Raw genomic sequence first — 23,383 nt, forward strand, 5'->3', positions numbered from 1 at the left:
AATTTGAATTTATGCCCTTTCAGGTGATTATTCTGAGCAAGAGGAAGAATCCCATCAGCATTGAGTATGCTGAAACCATTCAAGGCTTTATACACCTCAATCAGATCACCTCGCAGGTGCCTAGTCTCCAGACACTGTAATTTGCAAAATTTAAGCCTTTCTTCGTAAGAGCAACCCTTTGTTCCATTCACTAATCTTGTTGCCCTTCTCTGTACGCGTTCCAACATCTCTACATCCTTATTAAAATGAGGCCTCCAGACGTGTATACAGTACTCAAGGTGTGGCCTGACCATTGCTTTATATAAGGGGATAATCACCTCCTTATTCCTGCTAGAAAAATTCCTGTATATCATTGACAAGACACTGTGAGCTACTCTTGCAGACCGTCTGCACTGCTTAGAAAACTTCGTATCTGCTTCAAAACTTCATTCACAGAGTTGATACGTCACTCTGGGGTTGCTGCTTCCCACATGTAGTACTTTACATTTTTCAATGTTAAACTTCATTTGCTCATCTGTTCAACACTTCTAGATCCTGTTGCAGCAGCGTACTGTCATTAGTGTCCTTAACAACCTTGCCAACCTTTGTATCGTTTGCAAACTTGGACATTAAGATTGATATATATACCATCATCAATATCATTTATAAATACAGAAAACAACAATGGAACCAACACTGAACCCTAAGAACTCCACTAATAACATTAGTCCAAGATGAGCAGCGTCCATTGATTACCACTCTCTGTCTCCTCCCACTCAACCATCCCTTTATCCATAGCAGCAATTTGCCTCCAATGCCACACTGCTCCAATTTGTGCAACAGTATCAAAAGCCTTTCTAAGATCCAAATATATGATATCAATGTTATTCCCTGCATCCAGTTCCTTTGTGACCACATCATAGTATCCAATCAAATTGGTCAGGCAAGACTTTCCCCTTAAGAAAACCATGCTGGGTCCGAGCTATAACTGAAATCTTGTCTAGATGATCCTGCAGAGAGTGCTTCTTTAACTAGTGCCTCCATTAATTTTCCTGGAACAGAAGTTAAACTAACAAGTCTATAATTATCACGAAAGGGCCTCGCGTACTGGGATCCATAGTTAAGAGAAATACAGTATAATCCAGTGAACGTATTTAATAACACAATAAATACTATAATTACTTGTGTTGCCCTTTGATCCTCCTTTATGAATTGGGGTCACATTTGCACATCTCCAGTCCATGGATACCTCCCCTGAGTCCTTTTGGTGAGTGCCCAAGGTTTACTTCCATAAGTCATGATGGGGAGTATACATTGGTTCGTTATTTTACGTTTCAGACAAATTGGGATGTTACTTCTCAGTATATGACTATATTTCCTGAATGCTATCCATCCAAAATTTTTTCTTCTCTTGATTTCCATCAATTTATCATTATCACAGCTAATGACTTGTCCCAGATAAGTATATGACTCCACCTTTTCAATTACTGCTCCTTCAATCATTATATCCGCTTCTTTGGCATACCTGTTCATTTTTACTTTTGTTTTAGCCATATTCATCTTCAGTTCAAAATCCTTACTAACGCTGCATAACTGATTAAGATTTTCCTCTAATTCCTTGGAATTGTGGCTTATGGCCACAATATCAACTGCAAATCGTAAATGGTTTAGGTACTCTCCATTCACATTGACTCCTTTCTGCGACCAATCTAATCTTCTGACAGCTTCCTCAAGGGCAGCAGTAAAAAACTTCGGTGATATTGTGTTTCCTTCTCGAACTCCTTTCTCAATTTTAAATTTATTACAGTCTTTGTCTAGTCTAATAAAGGAGGTAGCATTTTCATATATTTTCTTCAAAATCATAATATATGGGGTATCTATGCCTTGTCTTTCCAGTGCCCGAAACATTGCCTTATGCTGTTTGGAGTAGAATGCCTTTTCATAATCCACAAATGCCAGGGATAATGGTGTTTTATATTCATTTGCCTTCTCCATTAGATGTGACATTATGTGAAGGTGATCCATAGTTGAGAATCCTGTCCTAAAGCCAGCTTGCTCTTTCGGTTGGTTCTCATCACGTATTCTTTCTAATCTGTTAGTAATGACCCTTGTGAACAACTTGTAGAATGTGGGATAACAAGCTAATTGGTCTGTAATTTCCAATTTCTGATTTATCTCCTTTCTTATGCAGCAAAACTATGATTGCATTATTCCACTCCTTAGGTGCCACACCTTTTCTAATGTATTTGTGAACAGTCTTGCCAGTTTTTGTGTCATGTCTCTTCCTCCAAAGTTTAACAACTCTACAGTAACTTCATCTTCCCCCGGAGCTTTCTGATTCTTCATTTTCTTCAACGCATGTTCTACCTCATCAGGAAGGATATCAGGTATGTTGTATGTGTTACTAATTTGCGATCCATCTTCCCCACTGCTGGCATCATTCCCTTGTTCCTTGTATAACTCTTTATAGTAGTCTTCTGCTATTTGAATTACGCCTTCTCTGCTTTTCATAAGTACACCATCGCTATTCTTTCAGTTTCAGTATCATTTGTCTTTCTGTATTACTGCTCATGACTGCTGATTTAAATCCTTTGTTTTCCCTTAATGCTTGTTCTACTTTTCTTGTGTTAAATTTTCTTATGTCCTCTCTGAGTCTCTTTCTAATGGCTTTGCATACTCAGTATACTCAATTTTCTCCCTGACAGTGTTTTTCTTGCCCTTCATTTGTCGTCTTCGGTTCATCATGACAAGTGTTTCTTGACTGATTCAGTTCATATCTCAGAACAATTACCATTTGTATATGTTCTGAAACATCTGTTGTGTCATCAGCCATGACAGGTAAGAATGAAGCTTCTTTAATTTATCTTTTTATTTCATCCCGGCATATTTGCAGCAAACAGTCAAGAATATCATTCTGAATAGTTTTTGAAATGCCTTTAAATGCTGCATGACTTTCTAAATGGTTATTTAAATTGGAATATAATGTACAGGCGAAATTTATTAATCCTTGTATACTCCTGGATTTTTAGAATCATCTTTTTTTGTCATGTCCACGTAAAGGAATTTCAAACTGTCCGCAAAATGTAATGCATTCTATTATTTTGTATGATACCTCACGATTCTTGGTAACTTTTCTGTTTTGTTTGCAGATTGAAAATCTGTAGGCCTCACTAAGCTGTTCTTTAATATTCACGCTTCTTAAAAGCGGTAGTGAAATCACATTATCAATATGTTTCTTCGAACTCTCATGTTTTAAAGTTTTTTCTTTCATTCTGTTTATGTTTGTAAAGTCACTTTTTGCCAACGTTAAGTCACCTCCGAACAGTAAACATAGAAAACAAAACAATGCATTTTTAACTTCACAACCACAAAGCCAACTTTTCCTTTGGTACCATTCAGTTTAAAAACTGCAAATATTGTATATTTATTATTATTACTTGTTTCCCGCTGAGAAATTTGAATCTTTGGTGTGGGTGGGACTTCTTTTTTAATCGCATCTTTTTCTTGGAGAGATAATTGTGAAAAACTAAGTTGCTCAAGTTTATTCACTGTCACGCTATTTACTTCATAGGGAAACATGTAAGCCATGATCGAATCAAATTTCACAAAATTGTGTCCTAGAAATAATGTTTTACTTACACATTACTTCATAATATAACTTCAACTTACCAAGTTCAAGCTCAATTCGCAATTATGCTGTAATCACATCATTGCACTGTTGAATGTTGAGTATTGACTTAACACTGATATTATTTAGTTACTTAATGGGAATTCGGGCGAATAACAAAAAGATATCGACATTGTGGCTACACCCATCATGTTCAATGATGAAATCTGCACTGTGGGCTTTACAGTGACTTTCATTGGCAACCAACTACCACATATTCACGGGAATGCAAAATGTGTCACTGCCTGGTGCACAGTGAGGCCTACGGTTAATTAAACTTCTAAGTTGGGATTTCGTGTTTTTATTCGTTTATTATTGAAATGATTACTGGAAATAGAGGATGTGCATACTATATCCGGGTCCTGTTAATAAAAATATTCATTGCGTTGCATTGTTCTTCACAAAATTTCATGTAATTCCGTTTACTGTATATCTAGATTTAAATAGCTGGGGGTGCTGCAGTGATTATGGATGAGCCGCCCTTGCTCGGGAAACCGTCTCTAATTTTTCAAATCGACCCCTCTTCCTAAAGCCTGAACTCGAGTAACTTTTTCCTGCGCCAAACTCGATGCAGTATTATTAATATTTTTCTGCGACATCATCCCTCTATGGAGGTAGATGATGTCGCAGAGATGATGTCCAGTGGTGTTCTCGGGAGTGATACCAGATGGTGTCACAATCTGATTTAGCCACCACTCAGACCTTGGGGTAGGTAGGTTCATTGGAGCAACTTTCACGATGTTTATTTATTTATATAAATTTTTTATTACTATTAATTTATTTATTATTATTATTCTAATTTATTACTATTATTATATCGGTCTGACAGCGTGATGGAGCCGCCAAGGCAGGACCCGAGCCCTGGTCCATCAGGCTGGGAGTCCAGTGTCGTAACCACTGGGTCACAGCGAATAGCAGACCAGAGAATGACAATCGTCGCGAAGAATCTGATAGCTTCTGCAATCCCGGAAAAAATCAAGTAGAATGCGAATGACCGATAATAATAATATTATTATTATTATTCAATACAACAACAACAACAATAATAATTGCAATTATTATACAGAGCAATATAAATTTTGCTCTGTATAATAATTGCAAATAATAATTTTCAAAAATTTACAGTGAAAACTTGAAAATAAAATTCCTTATCCAAGAAGTATTAATTAGTGTTTATAGCTGAATAAATATTAATTATGCTAATCAATAATTAATATAATTTCTATAATATCCATTGTCGTACCAAGAGAGCTTCATGTCACAACAATATGTGCAATATGTTCAACAGCTGCAGTCAGTGGAATTTACAACTTCATTGGATTTAATTGTCTGATTACACCTGTTACACCAGAGTAATAGTTGACAATGGTAATGCATTTTTTTTGTGGTAGCATACGGAATCATTTTTAAATGCATAAACCAGTCCACATACATTATCTCAGGATCAATGTTATCCTGGTCATGGCAAGACTTTTAAGTCACATCTCCATGCAAACCAGAAAATATCTCTATTCTCCATTGCATGATGAAGATCTAATAACACTGTATTCAGTTTGCCGTTGCGCTCTACGTCAGAAGATTCCATTAATACTGTCCATTGTTCGTTCTTTGGAGCTGAACCAGTCGCATCCAGGCTTCTTTTATCTTGGCCTGGAAAGCCTTACAAGCACAAGAATTGGATTATATGCGTAAGTACAATCTACTTTCTCGAGTACCAACGTACTACTGCCCTCGTGGGTAGCAAAGCGGGTATAATCACTGTCGTCTCCTTGTCGGATAGAAAACATCTGAGCTCGAATCCCATCAATGATGCTAGGAATTTTTTGTGTCTTTTTCAAAACGTGGCAGAGTTAGTCGGTATCAGGTGAAGGTAGCATTGTTTTTCGTTTAGCAAATAACAAATCGACCACTGAACACACTCAGTTTACAGACAATATATATGGCACAGAATCCAGGAAAACAGGCATACCAACCACAGAATGCATGGAATTTACACGAGAGTATATTGGCCTTTCTCTGTTTATGCTGGTGTCCTCTCGGATAGCACAGTTGATGGGGAAGGGGGGGGGGGGTTCACTACGTGGCTGATTTAGTCGTGGGCGAGGGTGCATGGTTTTTTTCTCCAAGATCCTGGAACTGTCTCCAGAAAATTCGGGTTTTTCGTCTAACAAGCAGGAAATCGGCTACAGGAAATACGCAATTCGCAGACATAATACATAAGGTGCAATATGGTCTAAGTCATTTATTCGCCTAAACATAACAATAACGTCCAGAAAAACAGTCAAATCAACCACACAACACAAGTAATTTGTAAACAAGATGTACTGCCGCCTCATAGCCTTAGTTTGTCACTTAGCACATACTCACTAGTTGTATTGATGAAAAATTCAAACAACAATAATTGCTGACTAAAATCAATAATTTTCATTAGTTACAAACTGAAGCGCAATAAAAAAAAAAATTGCTTGTAATTATAAAACCCGGTTCTTCAATGTGGCTTTTTTAGAACTTGCCTTGAGAATCAAATGTTGTGTCTGTAAATATTTTAGTTTTTAGGTTTTGAGGAATAAAAAGCCTGAATTTTTTTAAAGAAAAAAAACCATTAAACCATACCGACCAACAGATTGTAGGCAATATATGCAGCCACCAGCATACAGCTTGCAAGGCCCAGCCGGTATGCAAAAGAAAAAAAAAAATACGCAGGAGGGTGCGTATCTGTCGGAAACCGTATGAAGCTATGCATGTCAACAAGGAACTATTCAGGCAGGTGGACAGTCGGTAATGGTCTGAGGCGTGTTCATCTGGCACACTTTGGGATCTGTGGTACATCTAGACGCGTCTCTGAACGGTTCATGTTACATGTCCATCTTTGCAGATCATCAGCATCCCTTCATAGTCTTAGTGTACCCACAAGGCAATGCACTCTTCCCGCAGGACAATGCTCATCCCCACAGAGTCGTGGTGACTAGAACATGGTTCGAAGAGCATTCGACAGATTTTACCACCATGGAATGGCCACCCCCGTTCACCGGACATGAGGTAGGTATCCTGTGATTTCTGTCCACTCCGTATATATATATATATATATATATATATATATATATATATATATATATATATATATATATATATATATATATATATATATATATGCCGTATATTTTTGAGACACCCTGTATTATATATATATATAGGGTGTCTCAAAAATATACAGCATAACTTCAGGAATGAGTTCCACATATGTAGACAATAAAAATATTTTATATCAACATAGTTCCGGAAATGCTTGGTTTCTGAGTTTTGAAGGTCTGTCTATGACACTTAACTGTTCACATCACCTTATAGTAATTGTTAAAAATGTCCACCTTCTTCCTGAATACAGGCCTCACATCGACGTCTCATGGACTCGCGAAGACGATGCCAAATTCCTGGCATGTTTCGTATTGTCTCGCAACCTGCCACAATTTGATTGCGGAGAGTTTCCATGTCAGTTGGTGTTCTCGCAATACTCTCCAAATAGTCGAACGTTGAACAGTCAGCTGCATTGCTATTCTGCGTGTGCTGATTCCAGCAGTGGCGTGCACAACATCCAAAATCTCCTCCTCTACTTCAGGATTGGTAGATCTTGGTAGTCCTCTGTCGGCAGCACGAAGTGTTGTAAAGGTCCCACGTTCACAAAGGCGACGATGGATACCTTCAAACGTTTTCCTGTCTGGACATCTTCGTTCTGGGAACCTTCCGTGGTACAAACGTTGAGCCTCCAGAGCATTGCCGTTCGCCAAACCGTACATAAAGTGCATATCCGCTTGCTCCTGATTTGAGTACATAATCAGAATGAAAAACCACCAGATTCTGTCAGTACCTTGTGATGAAGGAAGTCACCTGCGGGAGATAAGACATTCCGGTTAATAACTCGGGAACCAAGCATTTCCGGAACTATGTTGATAATATTTTCATTGTCTACATATGAGGAACTCATTCCTGAAGTTATGCCGTGTATTTTTGAGACATCCTGTTTATATATATATATATATATACAGGGTGTTTCAGTTAAACGTTTCAGAACTTCTAAGAGGGGTAGGGTACATCCTGACAACTCGAAATCATATAGCAATGTGGGGTCGGAAATGCTTTCCTGAAGCGGTGTTGTACACAGAAGCACCATAAAGAAAAGAGACCGTAAGTGAGAAATCGTTTTAATAATACATGAAAAGAAGAAAAAGGTACATGGATTAAAGTAAGTGTTCGAAGTTTCTTCAACCTCGTATTGCTTTCGCACAGTGGTACCTTGGAAAATGTGCTACAAATCCCCTTTTTCCTGCTGAAGTGTTGTTTTCCGATGAGGCATCCTTCACAAGGGAAGGAATTTTCAACACGCATAACGACCATATCTGGGCGGTCGAGAACCCGCATGCAATACGACGTCGTGCAGCACAGATTCGATTTTCGGTCAATGTATGGGCCGGTATTATGGGAGATCACCTCATCGGACCTTACCTGTTACCGTGTCGTCTAACTGGACCTATCTACTTGATCTTTCTGCAGCAAGTATTGCCACAACTTTTGAGAGATGAACAGATTTCTGCATCGACGCAACAGACAATGTGGTTCCAACACGATGGAGCCCCTGCCCATTATAGCGGAGATGTTCGTAACTACCTGGATGTTACATTTGGTCAACAGTGGATCGGACGTGGTGGTCCCGTGCGTTGGCCTGCTCGGTCACCCGACCTATCATGTCTTGATTTTTATTTCTGGGGTCATATGAAATCGCTAGTTTATGACACCCCTGTTGACAATGCTGAGGAGCTGGTTGCAAGAATCGCAGTAGCTGCCGAAGAAATTCGAAATTCGCCTGGAGTATTCCAGAATGTTCGGATGTCCATGCGTCGGAGATGTGAGGCGTGCATTGTAGCCCGTGGAAGAAACTTCGAACACTTACTTTAATCCATGTACCTTTTGCTTCTTTTCATGTATTATTAAAACGATTTCTCACTTACGGTCTCTTTTCTTTTTATGGTGCTTCTGTGTACAACACCGCTTCAGGAAAGCATTTCCGACCCCACATTGCTATATGATTTCGAGTTGTCAGGATGTACCCTACCCCTCTTAGAAGTTCTGAAACGTTTAACTGAAACACCCTGTATATATATATATTTTTTTTTTTTGTTATTTATTTTGAATTCCAACTAAAAAGTTTAACGTTAATAAAAAAAAAGAAAGAAAAAGACTGATGTGCATAACATCAGATTTTTGTTTTAGGTTTTATACAATGGCTAAATAATTGAGGCCTATAGTGAAGGACGATCTAGTGCATATCAGTGATTCTTCTTTCAGTTGTGAAAGAAGGCGTCCACAGATCTGCTCACAATCATGGTACAAAGTGAATAACGGACTACCCTGTTGAATAATGAGCTTTTATGTGTACATAGTATACATATGCATGTATCTGGCATACAGATGTGTGGATTAAAAAGCAACAAGCCAGTTCTGAAAATTTTACTATGTTTAATTAAAAAATAACGTGTTAATCTTAAATATAGTTAAAAAGCTTCAATGAACATAAAATGTTGTTATAAAAATAAGAAAATCATAATAAGTAGACAACATCAAGACCACACCTAGAATACTGTATTCAAATATGGAGACTGCACCTTCAAAAGGTATCGAGCTTCTTGAAAGGGTCTACAGACGGATAACGCGCCTGGTGAGATCGGCAAAAGGGGGTCCATATGAGAAAAGACTTTGAATATGCGGGTTACAGAGCTTTGAAACTAAACAGCTTAGAGGAGATTTGATTGAGCGTATATTGCTCTGGGAGGAGAAAGTAAAATGAATGAGGGTGAAGTTTTCACTGTTACAAATGATTTCAGAAGTAGGGGTTACAAATTCAAATTACAGGAGAAGATTTAGACTGGAATGAAGGAAGTTTACATTTAGCTGAGCTTTTAATTGCTGGAATAAGTTACCTCCATGGGTGGTTGAGGCTGTCAGTTTGCAGTAATTGAAAGGTCAGCTGGATATACACTTGCTTGAGGGAATCAAATAGGAATTTTATTATTTATGAATTATTATTTTTATTTTTAATTAATTATTTTTCGCTTGTGCAGCAAAAGGCTAGGGCTAATACTGATATTAACGTATTTAAAAAAAAAAGCAGGAATAAATCACACAGATAAAGTAAAACACAAAATTATTTTCTTTTTTTTCTTTTTGTTTATTGTTTGTGGTTTCTACAAAAAATTTCTTGATGCAAAAAAAGCCTTCGTGCAAAGTTTTCTCTCGCTGTTAATGTGTCCGAACGAATAAATAACGAACAAACGAATAAACTTTCACAAATATTTTTATTGTAGTAAAATAAATCGTTATCGAATGTCCCATAGCCTATAAGTAACAAATAAAAAGGTTTTTCTACGTTAAACCATATGATAAAAGTAATTTAGTGTAATGTGTTTAATGTTTAACGTAGTTCAATGTAATATGTTTAATATTTAACCGTATATACATATAACATAGATAAACCATGTATATATGTGTTAAACCATTTATACTAACATATAATAAATCAATAAGATAAAAGCATTTTTATTATTTTAATTTTGTGCATTATTTCCCCCGATTATTAAAAATTAATTTAATTAATTAAAAATGTAATATATATTAAGATCTTGGCAAGGCCCTTTGAAGAATTGCTGGCATAGTGCTGTGAACTTCACTAATCCTTCTCCTCTCGTTGGACCTATTCTTGAGTTAATTATATTATTCACTTAATAGTAATAGTAACACTAATTAGAAACGTTTAGGCTATTTTTTCCTATAGTTTATAACAGTCTTACAATAGTTTTGCATACTTTAATATTGGACACATCCCTTCTCAATTTAAATCTAGAAAGACTATTTAAGATGTAATGAATCGACCCTATTCGGTGCCTGTTATTCTTTAACTAAGTATAACTAAGAATAAAAGGAAAGCATTCTTCATGGAGTTCTTCGTAAGATTTAGCTTGGAATAATTAAATAAAAAGATGTATCTTTAAAGTTTGTGAGCTGAACATCAATATTAACGAGGGAGGGAGGGAATTTTGAAACGAAGTTGTAGTACTGAACTTTTTCTTCATAAAATAGGTGGCGATAGTTAACCAATGGTTACTTCCTGTTTGTGGTTATCGTTTAGTTCCTTGGACTGATAGTGTCCTTGCAAAAGTTATATAACATTTATCGTTTATCCCTCTAGTTTTTGTAAACATTGCTGCTACGCTTGGCTATATAATAATGGAATCAAAAGTGTTATTGAGAATTGGCCGAGTGGTGTCAAATCATATTTTTTCGAAAGTAATGAATAATATTCACTGTGAGCAGAAAAGATGGTGCACGCTTGCCCACAATCTCTTAGTAAAAGAAAAAATAGATAAAAAGAGAAGCGATGCTCTTTTAGGTGGGGGTGAACATCGTATTAACGCTCAACATAAAAAGGTAGATTTGCCTTTTAGTATATTTGAATTCGATTTATGATGTATGATATGGATGCGATATTAGGAATGATATAATATTTCGGGGAGTTGTATAATTTTATGCATGGTTTAAGATAAACGTGCTCACTGTCACGTGTGCCACTGTGTGCACATCTGCCATTTACAGGAAGAAAAGAAAAAAGAAACTGCATTTTCTTTCGGCAAACTTTTTTTGGTGTGCCGAGGGGTGCACTGCTGGTTTTGCACCGATAATTTTAGCTTATAGTAGTAAAATGATGGGTTTGTGTACGGCGGATAATAACCTCACGTTTTCAATATTTCTGACCCTGAATTAAGTCTCCATGTTTTTTTTTTTTTTTTTTTTTTTGACCCTGAATTTAGGGGATCAACAATCCCAAATATGATGGGACAGTGCCACATTTTTTAGCACACTCGCCTCAATTTTGTGTCCGCCCGATTCGTAATTTACATTTATTGCCCCCATTTTAATATTTAATATATTTATATTTTTTATTTTCCACATATACTTGGTTTTAATTAAAATTAAAAAATAAATAAATAATTCAAATAAACAAGTGTATATATATTTATATTCTTAAAATAAACATAAAATTTTCTTTTTAACTCATTTTAAAAGGAGAAATTGAAAGTGCTCTGTTGCGGACTAGGAAATCTGGTTATCTTATCCTGAATTGAGCAAGCAGCCACTTCATTTATATGTAGTATGATGTAAGGTGATGCTTTGCACCAGCTCTGTAACTAACTCACTCTTATGAGTTAGCCTTAAGTATAAATGCGTGTAATAAATTGAAAAGGGAACAATAAGTAAAAAATAAAATTTAAAAAAAGTTGTGCTGACTCTTAGTTAAGAAATTGTATGTAGAGATTGGAATACAATGGCATTATATTGTATAAAAATTAATTTAATGTATTTAATGTAATTTACATTTTAGGAATTATTGTACTTCTGATTAGTAGATTTTATAGTTATTTCTGAAAGATAAAGGATATTAAATGATTTTTTTGTGCAATGTAGTGTCCATTGTTTCTTTTCTTAAGTTAATTACCAGTGTTTGCATAAAGAACTTATATTAGATGAAGACTATAGGCAGGGTTTTTTTAGTTGGAAGTTGTTTTCAGTTTTTGGATCCATTTCTTCCACTTTAGATGAATATTAAAATTAAATAGCATTAGTATAATACTAATACAGAGCTTAACAAACATGTTTACTTGGCAACTGTGAAAGACAGCCTTATGAATGACAGTTCACAGATCAATCTAGTGACACTGAAAAATTTGCAAGAAATTCTTCATTTCATAATTTTTTCAAGGACTGATATGACTTTCAACCTTTGTTGAAAGTCATATCTCTATGACAATGGACTCTTAGTATGGACAATAAACTACCAACAGCATTCTGTTACAGAATGAATTTTATTTGTTGAAAACATAAGGAAGAATAAGAACTCATTCAATTGTAGAAGATTTTTAATTATTCTAACTCCCCACTTGGCAATTAACTTTAATGGTTGACGCATGGATCTTTAACAAATTAGTTAAGGCTTGTACTAATACTTGTACATATTTGCATACAGAGCCACCCCCAAAATTTTTGGGGGCCCTGTTCAAGAATTATTTGCGAGGCCCTAGGGTCCTGTGTAAAACTTATGCGGGATGTTTTTGTAATAGTGATTTTTTTAATTTTTTAAAATTTTATAATAACTAAGACATAATTTTATATTATACTGAACAAAAATTCTAAATATGAATAATATTTAATATATTAATCAACAGTACTGTTTTGACCATTTAAGTGCTGGGCCTTGTTCCACAAAACCGGTTGAAGATGGTTGTGGCTGGTACTGTATTCAAGATACAAACTACAGCAATATACGTAAATTTGCAAGAACAACAGAATAGTTGTACGTATGCGAGTGCAAAGTTTATAAAACACTTTATGGGCAAATATGTACAAGTATTTTGTTGGTATTGCAAATAAGAACTAGAAATAATTGATATATATTTCACTTCATAAATTGTAAAATTCCAGTAATGCCATGTAACTTATTGATATTTAAAGATTTGATATTCATCAGTGGGCAAAGCAATTTAATTATGCCTAAATATATATCTGAAACTTATATAGCCACTTTCATTTTAAGGATTAATAATGCAAATTTTTGTATAATTAAAAAAAAAAAAAAAAAACAAGTAGAATGATTACTCTTTTTTTTTTATTTATTTAAAAGTATTATTTTAAAATGCAAATTTTAGTTTATCCAGCCATCAAGGATCAGGCAGTTGTTACACTTATAATTAATTGTCATCAATCAAAAATAATAGTCATTTAAGAGTTGAAAAAAAAAGAGGGATGGAATGGTTGTGATTTCTTTTTAGATATATAACAGTTTTAACATTTATTTTTCTTCTTCATGGAGGCATAATTGCTATGAATGTGGTTCTTTTAGGGTAAATTAACGGCCCGAGAAAGAATTCAGCAACTTTTAGATCCTGGTACTTTTGTAGAATATGATATGTTTATGGAACACACCTGTACAGATTTTGACATGGAAAATGAAAAGGTAATTTTAATGATTAATTTTCTTGAATTAATTTTAATTTTCTGATCACTACAAATTAATAATTTCAGATTAAATTCCAAAATGTGATTCCTAATAGCAACAGCTGTTAGGAATATTATATATTTTGGAATTTAATTAGAAGATGGAGACGAGAATTTTCCTAGCATTTTTATCAAAGATTTTAAATTTTAGAACAGGGTAAAGAGCTCAGCCTAGATAAGAAGAATGCCTTATTTTAATTTTTACTTTTAATGTGTGTGTAGCGTAATTAATGCAATAAAATAATAATCAGGATATACTAGAGACTCACAAGTGTACTGAGACTGTGCCATGATCCCACACAACTGGACATAAATCCTCACTGACAAGAAGGAAAAGTCTACCTAACTGATTGACATTGCAGTGTTTGACACCAGCAGCCTCCAGAAAATTTACGAGGAAAAGATCAGAAAGTCAAAGAGATATACCATATAGAACAAGTAACCACCATCCTAATCACCATGTCAACCATTGGCATGGTGCCAAAGAGCCTACCTAGGAATCTAGCAGCAATAAGCCTCCCAGAGAACACCTAAAAGGAACTCCAAAATGCTACAATTCTGAACACCTGTAGGATAATCAGAGAGTTCCTTGACCAATAATAATAATAGCTGAACATAGCAACCATCCCATGCACCCAGTACCAGTATCCATTACGTGGATAAAAAAAAACATGAGAAAAAAGATACTAAGGTATCTCACTTAGCTAGTAGCAGCAGGATATGAATGAAAGTTTTTTTCCAGATAATCTATTCTGCATTAATTCTACAAGAGATATCATTAATGTATGATATCTCTAGGAGAATGTGTGTTCACATGCTGCTACAGGCATCACATAGCTATAGGTGCATGAAAGGCCAACAGAGATAGAAGAATACAGGATGAAAAACCTGGAATACTTCTGAGGAAAAGTTTATCACCTCTGCATGAGAAAGGCTATTGTTCTGAGTTAAAAAATACTTTTGTAAGAAATTCCTCCAATCACCAGTGAGATTTAAATTCAGGCTTACTAATGAATTACAAATTTTAAAACCACTATACCATTAAAGAGGCAGCGAAGGGGCTTGGAGTCAAGGAAAGGTAGGGGGAGGGAGGATATTGCAGTTTTAGTATTAGTAGTGGCAAATGATATGCAAGAAGCAAGCTTATAGAGCATCAGCCAGAAAATAAAACTATCCACATCATCTTCTAATTGTTTCTTAAATTTATACAAATTACCCTCTTCTACAACACTAGATCAAAGTTTGTTCCAGCAGTCAATTACTCTCTGGCTGAAAGCAAATTTTTGCACATCTGTCGTTTTTCAATTTATATCCTTTATGCCCTTTGTCCAAGAAAGGTAAGAATGCCATCAATATTTCAGTTTACTTAATCCATTTAAAGCTTAGATAATACTTCCATCAGTTCTCCTTTTGGGTGCTTAGTTTCCAACCACTGCAATTTGTAATACGGAAGTACTTCTGCAAGTACTGAAGTCCTATGGTAACCGTACTCTTTTGTATCCCCAACAAGATTAATCAAGGATACAAATGGGCACTTTTTCATGGTAAGCACATCTCTTGCATTCTTTCATGGAAAGTGCACCCCTTGTTCTCTTTCATGGTAATCATATTCCTTGTTCTCTTTCATGGTAAGCATATCCCTTGTTCTCTTTCATGGTAAGCATATCCCTTGTTCTCTTTCATGGTAAGCATATCCCTTGTTCTCTTTCATGGTAAGCATATCCCTTGTTCTCTTTCATGATAAGTGTATCCCTTGTTCTCTTTCATCGTAAGCATATCCCTTTGTGTCCTCGACAAATTTTGTTGCTTTTCTCTGCACTCATTCCAAAAGATCCTTATCCTTTTTAACATGAGGCTTCCAGACCTGAGTGTAGTACTCAAGATGCAGCTTAATCATTGCCTTGTACCACACTTTGCTAGTTTGGACAAGAATAATCACTTTGTCCATACTAGCAAAATTCCTGTGTCATTGATAGAACCCCATGAACTGTTCTGGCAGCTTGTCTGCCAGGACAGTTCATGGGGTTCTATTATATGACAGTTCCAGGACAGTTCAGTGGTGCCTCTGTAGCAGGTGGGCAGGAGCAGCAGTGCATAGCACACACTTCTTGATTAGACGGGGGTTCGAGCCTGTGACTACCAAATATGGAGGATGCAGAAAAGTCAGTAAATGACCACCGCATATCCCCAGAGCAATATGGCCTTAGTTGCTAATGCGCCTAAAAACCAAATAACAACAACAACAACAGTACCACCCAGTTGGTATGTTATTCTAAGATTACTGCTACCCATATGCAGTACCTTTGCATTTATCAATGTTCAACTGCAATTGCCACTTCTCAGCTAATTTGCCTAATTTTTCTAGGTTTTGTTGGAGTAGCATGCCTTGATTTCTGTCATTAGTCACCCTGCTAACCATTGTATCATCTGCAAACTTAAGACATTAAGCTTGATATGTCTCTATCGGTATCATTAATAAATATTGAAAACAATAAAAGGCCCAGCACTCCCAAGTAACTCTTGGTATGATATGATTGTTAATCTTTTCTGGAGCAAATTTCTTGAACATGAAATTAGCAGTTGACTCTGTGGAGTGAATTTTTTATGAAATTTTGAAAATATGTAAAAATGAAAGTTGTATACATAAATGTTTTTAAATATTAATTTGTTCTTATTTTGACCATATTAGAATTCCAGATAATTTTGGTTATCCATTATTAGAATGAAATTATTTGAAAAATCAAATGAGAATTTTAAAAAAATCATAAAAGAATTTAAACAAATCATAGAAGAATTAAAAAAAATCATAAATAATGTAAAAAAAATTGTAAAAAAAACTCATTGTTACTTCTTTTTGGATGTACTACAAATTTCTACATTTATTTATGCATCACTTGATTCAAAATTTCGTAACTTATGGATCTAAATTCCAGATAATTTTGGTTTTTATAAGCAAAAATCAGACAATAGTGTTGATAGGCATAACCTCCTCCTCAAATTTTAACATCTGTTATAAATTTATCTCCAGTTACTTAGAATCATAATTATGAGATGGCAGCACTTAGTGGAAGATTTGTAATGCACATTGAAGCATTATTTGAAATATACTTGAAATAACCTTGAAAAATGTATGTATATACATATGTACTTGTGGCCAACATAAAAAATATATATATACATACTCCAGAAAGAGTTAAAGAGGAGAGGAATCCTGTTCAAAAATCTCATTGGAGAGGAGGTACAGTTTGTACTGTAGTCAGTGTTATTGAAAATCTTTGTAACGTGTCGATACATAAGTTCTGTTGTTGAATGATGAATCATTTCACTCCTTGATAGATATTTCATTAGATTAATAATAAAAATTATTAGTGAATCCTAACTATTATATGAAGAGCATTGAGCTTAGATTGCTATAACATATGGCCCTTGTACATAGCGAGGCACCTCCGTAGCCAGGTGGGAAGAAGCAGCAGTGCGTAGCACACGCTTCTTGATTAGACCGGGGTTCGTGCCCGTCACCACCAAATATGGAGGATGCAGAAAGGTCAGGGAATGACCACGCACCCAGAGCAATATGGCCTTAGTTGCTAATGCTCCTAAAAACCAAATAACAACAATTGTACATAGCATAGTGGATATTATCAGCATCTTTCCCACACTGCCAGGTGGGCAGGAGTGGCGGTGCGTAGCACACGCTTCTTGATTAGACCGGGGTTCGAGCCCGTGACCACCAAATACAGAGGATGCGGAAAGGTCAGGGAATGACCACCGCATATCCTCGGAGCAATATGGCCTTAGTTGCTAATGCTCCTAAAAAACCAAAATAACAAATAATCTTCCCACACTAGGTGAAGAATGTCTAAGCTCGAATCCTGTTACGAGGAATATTTATCAGCTTTTTTTTCACAATGTGGTTGAGTTTGTTGGTCTCAGGCAAGGGTTGCATGATCTCCCCCCCCTTTGAGACCTGGATTCCCCCCCCCTGGAGACCTCGATTTTTTTTTTTTTTTTTTTTTTCTAAGGAAACAATCAAATCGACCACAGAATACATGCAATTTACAGACAATATATACTGTCACCTCATAGTGTAGTTGCTTTGCTACTTGGCACATGCACACACACTAACTCCAGGTACCCCAGGGGCTCATATCTGGTGAGTATGGGCTTGGCACACCCAGGGTCCTGAGCTGGATATCATCATTCTTCTTTGGTGATTCCTTTCTACTTCTCTCTCTCTCTCTCTCAGGGTAACTCAGGGAATTTTTTTTTTTTTTTTGGCTGGTGCAGCATAAGCCTCAGGCTTCCTTGCACCATGTAGCTAATAATAATAATAATAATAAATAAATAACTCACTATAAAAAGTGAAGCGTTAATCATTCTAATACCGATAATTGATAATTATTCAAAAGTTTATTTTCTTTTGGACCTTTTCCTAATCCATTACAAGCTCAATTAAAAATCCTGTTTCCAGTTAAATTAAGGTAATTCCGCTTAATTAGTCAATTTTTAAAAGAAATAGATTATTTGTAATAAGATTGATTTTCATTTGAAAAGGATGCCACTTCTGAAAGAAGTGAGTTATGCTAGATCAAAATTGATACCCCCTGCTTCTTATTGATGAAAGACATCAGATAAAGAATGTTTCTTAAGGATTTCTGCCATAAGGAATAGTCATTGTAAAGGAGTGATTCTTTTGAAGTCCTAGTTTTGAATTGCCCAGCCATGCAAAGTAAACTTAGCTCTATCATTGCTAGTGTATTTGAGCAGTATTTTGCTACATGCTGATAAAGTACCTATATTATAGGCATATATAAATTCTGGATTTCTTTATTAGCTTTGATTATGTCTCATCTGTAATTCCTCAGTTCATATTCTACTTTCATTATCAAACTTCTTTCATGTAGTACATCATAGGGGCTCACCACATGTACTTCTTTCATGTAGTACATGTGGTGAGTATGGACTTGGCACACCCAGGGTCCTGAGAGCTGGATATCATCATTCTTCTCTTTCTTGGTGATTCCCTCCTACCTCTCTCTCTCTCTCTCTCACGAAATTTATTTTGGCTGATGCAGTATAAGCCTCAGGTTTGTTTGTTTGGTTTTTAGGAGCATTAGCAACTAAGGCCATATTGCTCCGGGGATATGCGGTGGTCATTCCCTGACCTTTTTGGTGGTCACGGGCTCGAACCCCGGTCTAATCAAGAAGCGTGTGCTACGCACTGCTGCTCCTGCCCACCTGGCTACGGAGGTGCATAAGCCTCAGGCTTCCTTGCACTTATGTGGCTAGTAATAATAATAAATAATATCATATATTCCAAAATCCTTGAATTTCTTCCTGTGTCATAACATTGAAGGAGTATGAACTTGTTTAACAAGTGGAGCCTCGCAATTTCCTTTTGTGAAGAAAATCTCTAATTACATACATTTGAGCTCCTTCCTCTACTTTGGTTCTCATAATGTCTAAATCTGGTCCTGTATAAGAGGCAAGAAAAAGCTATTTTAAAAGTTTGGAAATGCTTCCAAAATTACAGCTTAGTGATAGTTTATCTCTTTATTAAATATTATTTTTGTAATGTACAATATGAAACAAGACAACACACATTACAAAATAAAAATAGACATAAAAATTTTCTGTTAGGGCTTTGTGTCACCTTGTTATTGTTTAATGATTATTTTAAAAAGATAAAGTAATAATCATAATGGTAACATATATAAAGAGAACACCACTTCATAGTTTCTCAAGCTCTAACATATAGTTTCCATGATAGTATTAGATGAAGAAACCTCTCTGAACAAGCAACAAGTGGTTTTGCCACCTGTCACTCATTTGGAGAGGTCTGGGTTCAAGTCCTGTCATAAACTGGAAGAATTTCTAAAAGCCTCTTCAGTCAGGCTCTAGTTCCTAATCTCAGTCAGAGGAGTGGGATTCTCCCAATTATTTAATTCTGGGCTTTTCAGCCCACACAACTTTAAAAGCTGCCTGTGAACATGCTCGGACAGACACAGTTTACATGCAATTTACAGACACAGTATACAGTCACCTCATGGTGTAGTTGTTTTGCTACTTTAAACAGACACACTTAGATAATTTTACTAAGAAATTTCTTAGTAGAATTATCTAAGAAATATTCTTATAAATTTTCTTGGTCATTTTTTTTCAGTACTTTTTTTGATTATTAAAAGTTCTCCTATGTAATAAAATTTATTTCCTTTCTCATTGACACATGTCAACAACGTAAAAAGGTGTTTATGTTTGTACTACACGTGTGTTTTAAGAATTTTTGTAGATAAATCCATCATAATCCTAATGAAATCAAAATAAATGCTTTAGATATTTGTTTAGCCAGATATTCTTATTTAACCTGCCAAGAAATTTTCTTAGAAATAAACTTGCTAAAAAGTTTAATTTTTAATTAACATCCTTAGTTTATTTATTTTACAGTATCCAGGTGATAGCGTTATAACAGGGCATGGCCTAATCTATGGTAGACAAGTATTTGTCTTCAGTCAAGTGAGTAATACGATGAGTGATGAAATTAGTGGTATTATTTTTTTACTTTATTCTTACTTAGTTTTATCCAAAGTATAATAACAAGTATTGTAGTAGGTTATAATGCCTTTAACAGAAAATACTAAATTTAAATATGCCACATGTTCGCACACATTTGCATGCACGCACACACTTTTCACAGCTCTCCTCTGTGATAGTGAATTAAAGTGCCAACTTTCAACTGTTTAGTGGCTATAATAAAAATATATTATTTTTATTCTGTTTGTTAAAGCCCTTATTTTGTTGGTTACTGCCAGATTTTATTTTATAATAAAAAAGCATATACTATAGTAAAGGTATCTGAACACATTTGTGGAGAACTTTGTTCTTGACTTGATGCTTCTTAGTGATTGATTGTCTGTCTGTGCAGGTGGTTATAATTACAATACTCCACACACCGGGTGGAAAAAGCCCTTTTTTGAATCCTGTCAATGATGCAAGGGACTTTTATGGGCTTTTTTCACTCACAGGCTAAATTAGTCGGTCTCAATTGGTAGCACGGTTCTCCTTCCCCCTCCCCATCTCCCACCTGGAAACTTAGGTTTTATGTCCAGAAAAGCAGACAAATCAACCATTAGAGAATGCATGAAATATTTTTAACACGTGGGCAGATGAGATGTCCTAATATGACAATTTTTTTTCTTCCTCAGTGATGTTTAGCAAGTACAGTTCATTGGCAGTACAGTATAGGATATATTAGCATTAGCATTAGCATTAGTAGAGGCATACGATGCAAGAAAGCAAGCTTATGAAGCATCAGCCAAAAAAATAAAAAATAAAAAAAAATCCTCCCATTTCACCCCTCCATTCATTCCATATGCCTGTCTAGCTCAGCCTTAAGTTTATTTAGGCTATCAACTTCCACAACAAAAGATGGAAGTCTGTTCCACCAATCAACCACCCGCAGGCTAAAGGCAAATTTCTGCATATCTATTCTATAACTGTCTTTCCTCAATTTGAATCTATGCCCCTGCAGGTTCTTAATCTGAGAGGAAGAGTCCCATCAGCATTCAGCTTGCTCAACCCATTCAAGGCCTTATACACCTCAATCAGATCACCTAGAAGGTGCCTACTCTCCAGGCACTGCAGTTTTCAGAATTTATGCCGTTCTTGGTAAGAGCACTCCTTTGTTCCCCTCACTAATCTTGTTGCCCTTCTTTGTACTCATTCTAGCAACTCTACATCCTTCCCAAAATGAGGCCTTCAGACCTATACATAGTACTCTAGGTGTGGCCCGACCATTGCCTTGTACAACGGGATAATCACCTCCCTGTCCTTGCTAGCAAAGTTCCTATATATCATTGACAAGGCTCCATGAGTTGGCCTGGCAGCCTGTCTGCACTGTCAGCGAACTTCATATTTGACTGCACAATTATCCCCAGGTCTTTTTCACTTTCCATTTCCCTGAGTGTAGTATCACAAATTTGGTATGTTTCTCTTGGGTTATTGTTACCCATATGCAGTACTTTGCATTTGTCAATGTTAAACTTCAGTTGCCACTTCTCAGCCCATTTGTCCAACTTGTCTAGATCCAGTTGGAGTAGCATACTGTCTTTACTTTTCTTAACAACCCTGCCAACCTTTGTATCAAATGCAAATTTTGACATTAATCCTGATATACCTTCATCAATATCATTGATGAATACACAAAACAACAACTAACAAAAAGAAAGAAAAAAAAAATCAAATTGGTCATACAAGACCTCCCTTTAACAAACCTGTGTCTTAATTATTACTGCGGTCTTGTCTAGATGATCCTGCAATGCTTCTTTAACCAGTGACTCCATTATTTTCCCCGGAACACAAGTTAAACTAACAGGTCTATATATGTGTGTGTGTGTGTGTGTGTGTGTGTGTGTGTGTGTGTGTGTGTGTGTGTGTGTGTGTGTGTGTGTGTGTGTGTGTGTGTGTGTGTGTGTGTGCGCGCGCGCGCGCGTGTGTGTGCATGCGTGTTGTTCAAAAAACCTAAAAATTACCTTGTCTCATATTCTAAGCTTTCTGAATAAATGGTTTTATACAAGGGGTTTCCGAAAAGTAAGGTAAACACATTTTTTTTTTTTTTTCTTAATAATGGTGAAAGGGAATGAGATGAAATGTGGTGGACAGATAGATCTATTAATAATGTTCAAAAAGACCACCAGTGCAGTGTTGAGGTACTGTCGCCTGACAGCAGATTCCAGTTGCAAAATGGAAGCTATTGTGTGAGTGTGGTCCAAAACAGGTATTTGTGAAGTTATTCACTTTTTGCAATCAAAAGGGTCTTCACCAAGTGACATTCACCGTGAAGTGGTTGCTATGTATGGTGAAAAGGTGATGACAAAGAAGCAGTTGTGTTTTTGGTGCAATGAATTTCAAGCAGTCCGTGTTGACATTGAATACCAACATTGGACAGGCAGGCCTTCATCAAGAAAGACAGAAGACAAAATTTTGCGCATTAAGGGCATCGTTCTTGAAAACAGGCGAGTAAAACTGCGTGAAATTGCACAAATAGTGAACATGAGTAAGTTGACTGTTCATGATGTCCTTGGCTTTCGAAAAGTGTGCTGCTGCTGGGTGCCCCAACAATTGTCAGAGGAGGACAAAGCAAAACGCATGGGGATGGGTCTGGAGAACCTGTTGCGATACAGTGACGAAGTAGAGGATTTTCTCGCTCGCATAGTCACAGCAGACGAAATGTGGGTTCATCACTTTACCCAAGAGAGCAAACAAGACTTCATGACCTGGAAACATTCACAATCTCCTGTGCGCAAAAAATTCAAAACTATTCCCAGTGTCCGAAAAGTCATGGCCACAGTCTTCTGGGATCACCAAGGCATTCTGTTGGTGGATTTCTTGCCAAAGGGAGGAACAATCAATGTACAGCTTTACTATACAATGTTGGAAAAACTGAACGGCAACATTCGATGCAAATGACCAGGACTCCTGACAAGCAACGTGATTTTGTTGCACGACAATGCAACTTCACACACTGCCCACACCACTCACGAGTGGCATTAGCATTAGTAGAGGCATATGATGCAAGAAAGCAAGCTTATTCAGCATCATCCCAAAAAAAAAAAAAAATAATAAATAAATAAATAAAAAATAACC

The 23,383-nt window shown here is 36.1% G+C and overlaps 1 protein-coding gene across 1 annotated transcript in view; it reads left to right on the forward strand.

Annotated features, from left to right (window-relative positions):
* Window positions 1-23,383, forward strand: part of LOC150091809 (propionyl-CoA carboxylase beta chain, mitochondrial-like) — a 247,942-nt gene that overhangs the window by 104,999 nt on the left and 119,560 nt on the right. Inside the window, exons 6-8 of the mRNA XM_090369822.1 lie at window positions 10,881-11,119; window positions 13,587-13,700; window positions 20,186-20,254. Of these exons, the coding sequence (XP_090225948.1) occupies window positions 10,881-11,119; window positions 13,587-13,700; window positions 20,186-20,254 (422 nt within the window). The remainder of the gene's footprint in view (window positions 1-10,880; window positions 11,120-13,586; window positions 13,701-20,185; window positions 20,255-23,383) is intronic.

The sequence above is a fragment of the Mastigoproctus giganteus genome, chromosome 1 (assembly GCF_048544385.1).
Source record: "Mastigoproctus giganteus isolate SK-2022 chromosome 1, ASM4854438v1, whole genome shotgun sequence".
Taxonomy (NCBI): domain Eukaryota; kingdom Metazoa; phylum Arthropoda; class Arachnida; order Uropygi; family Thelyphonidae; genus Mastigoproctus; species Mastigoproctus giganteus.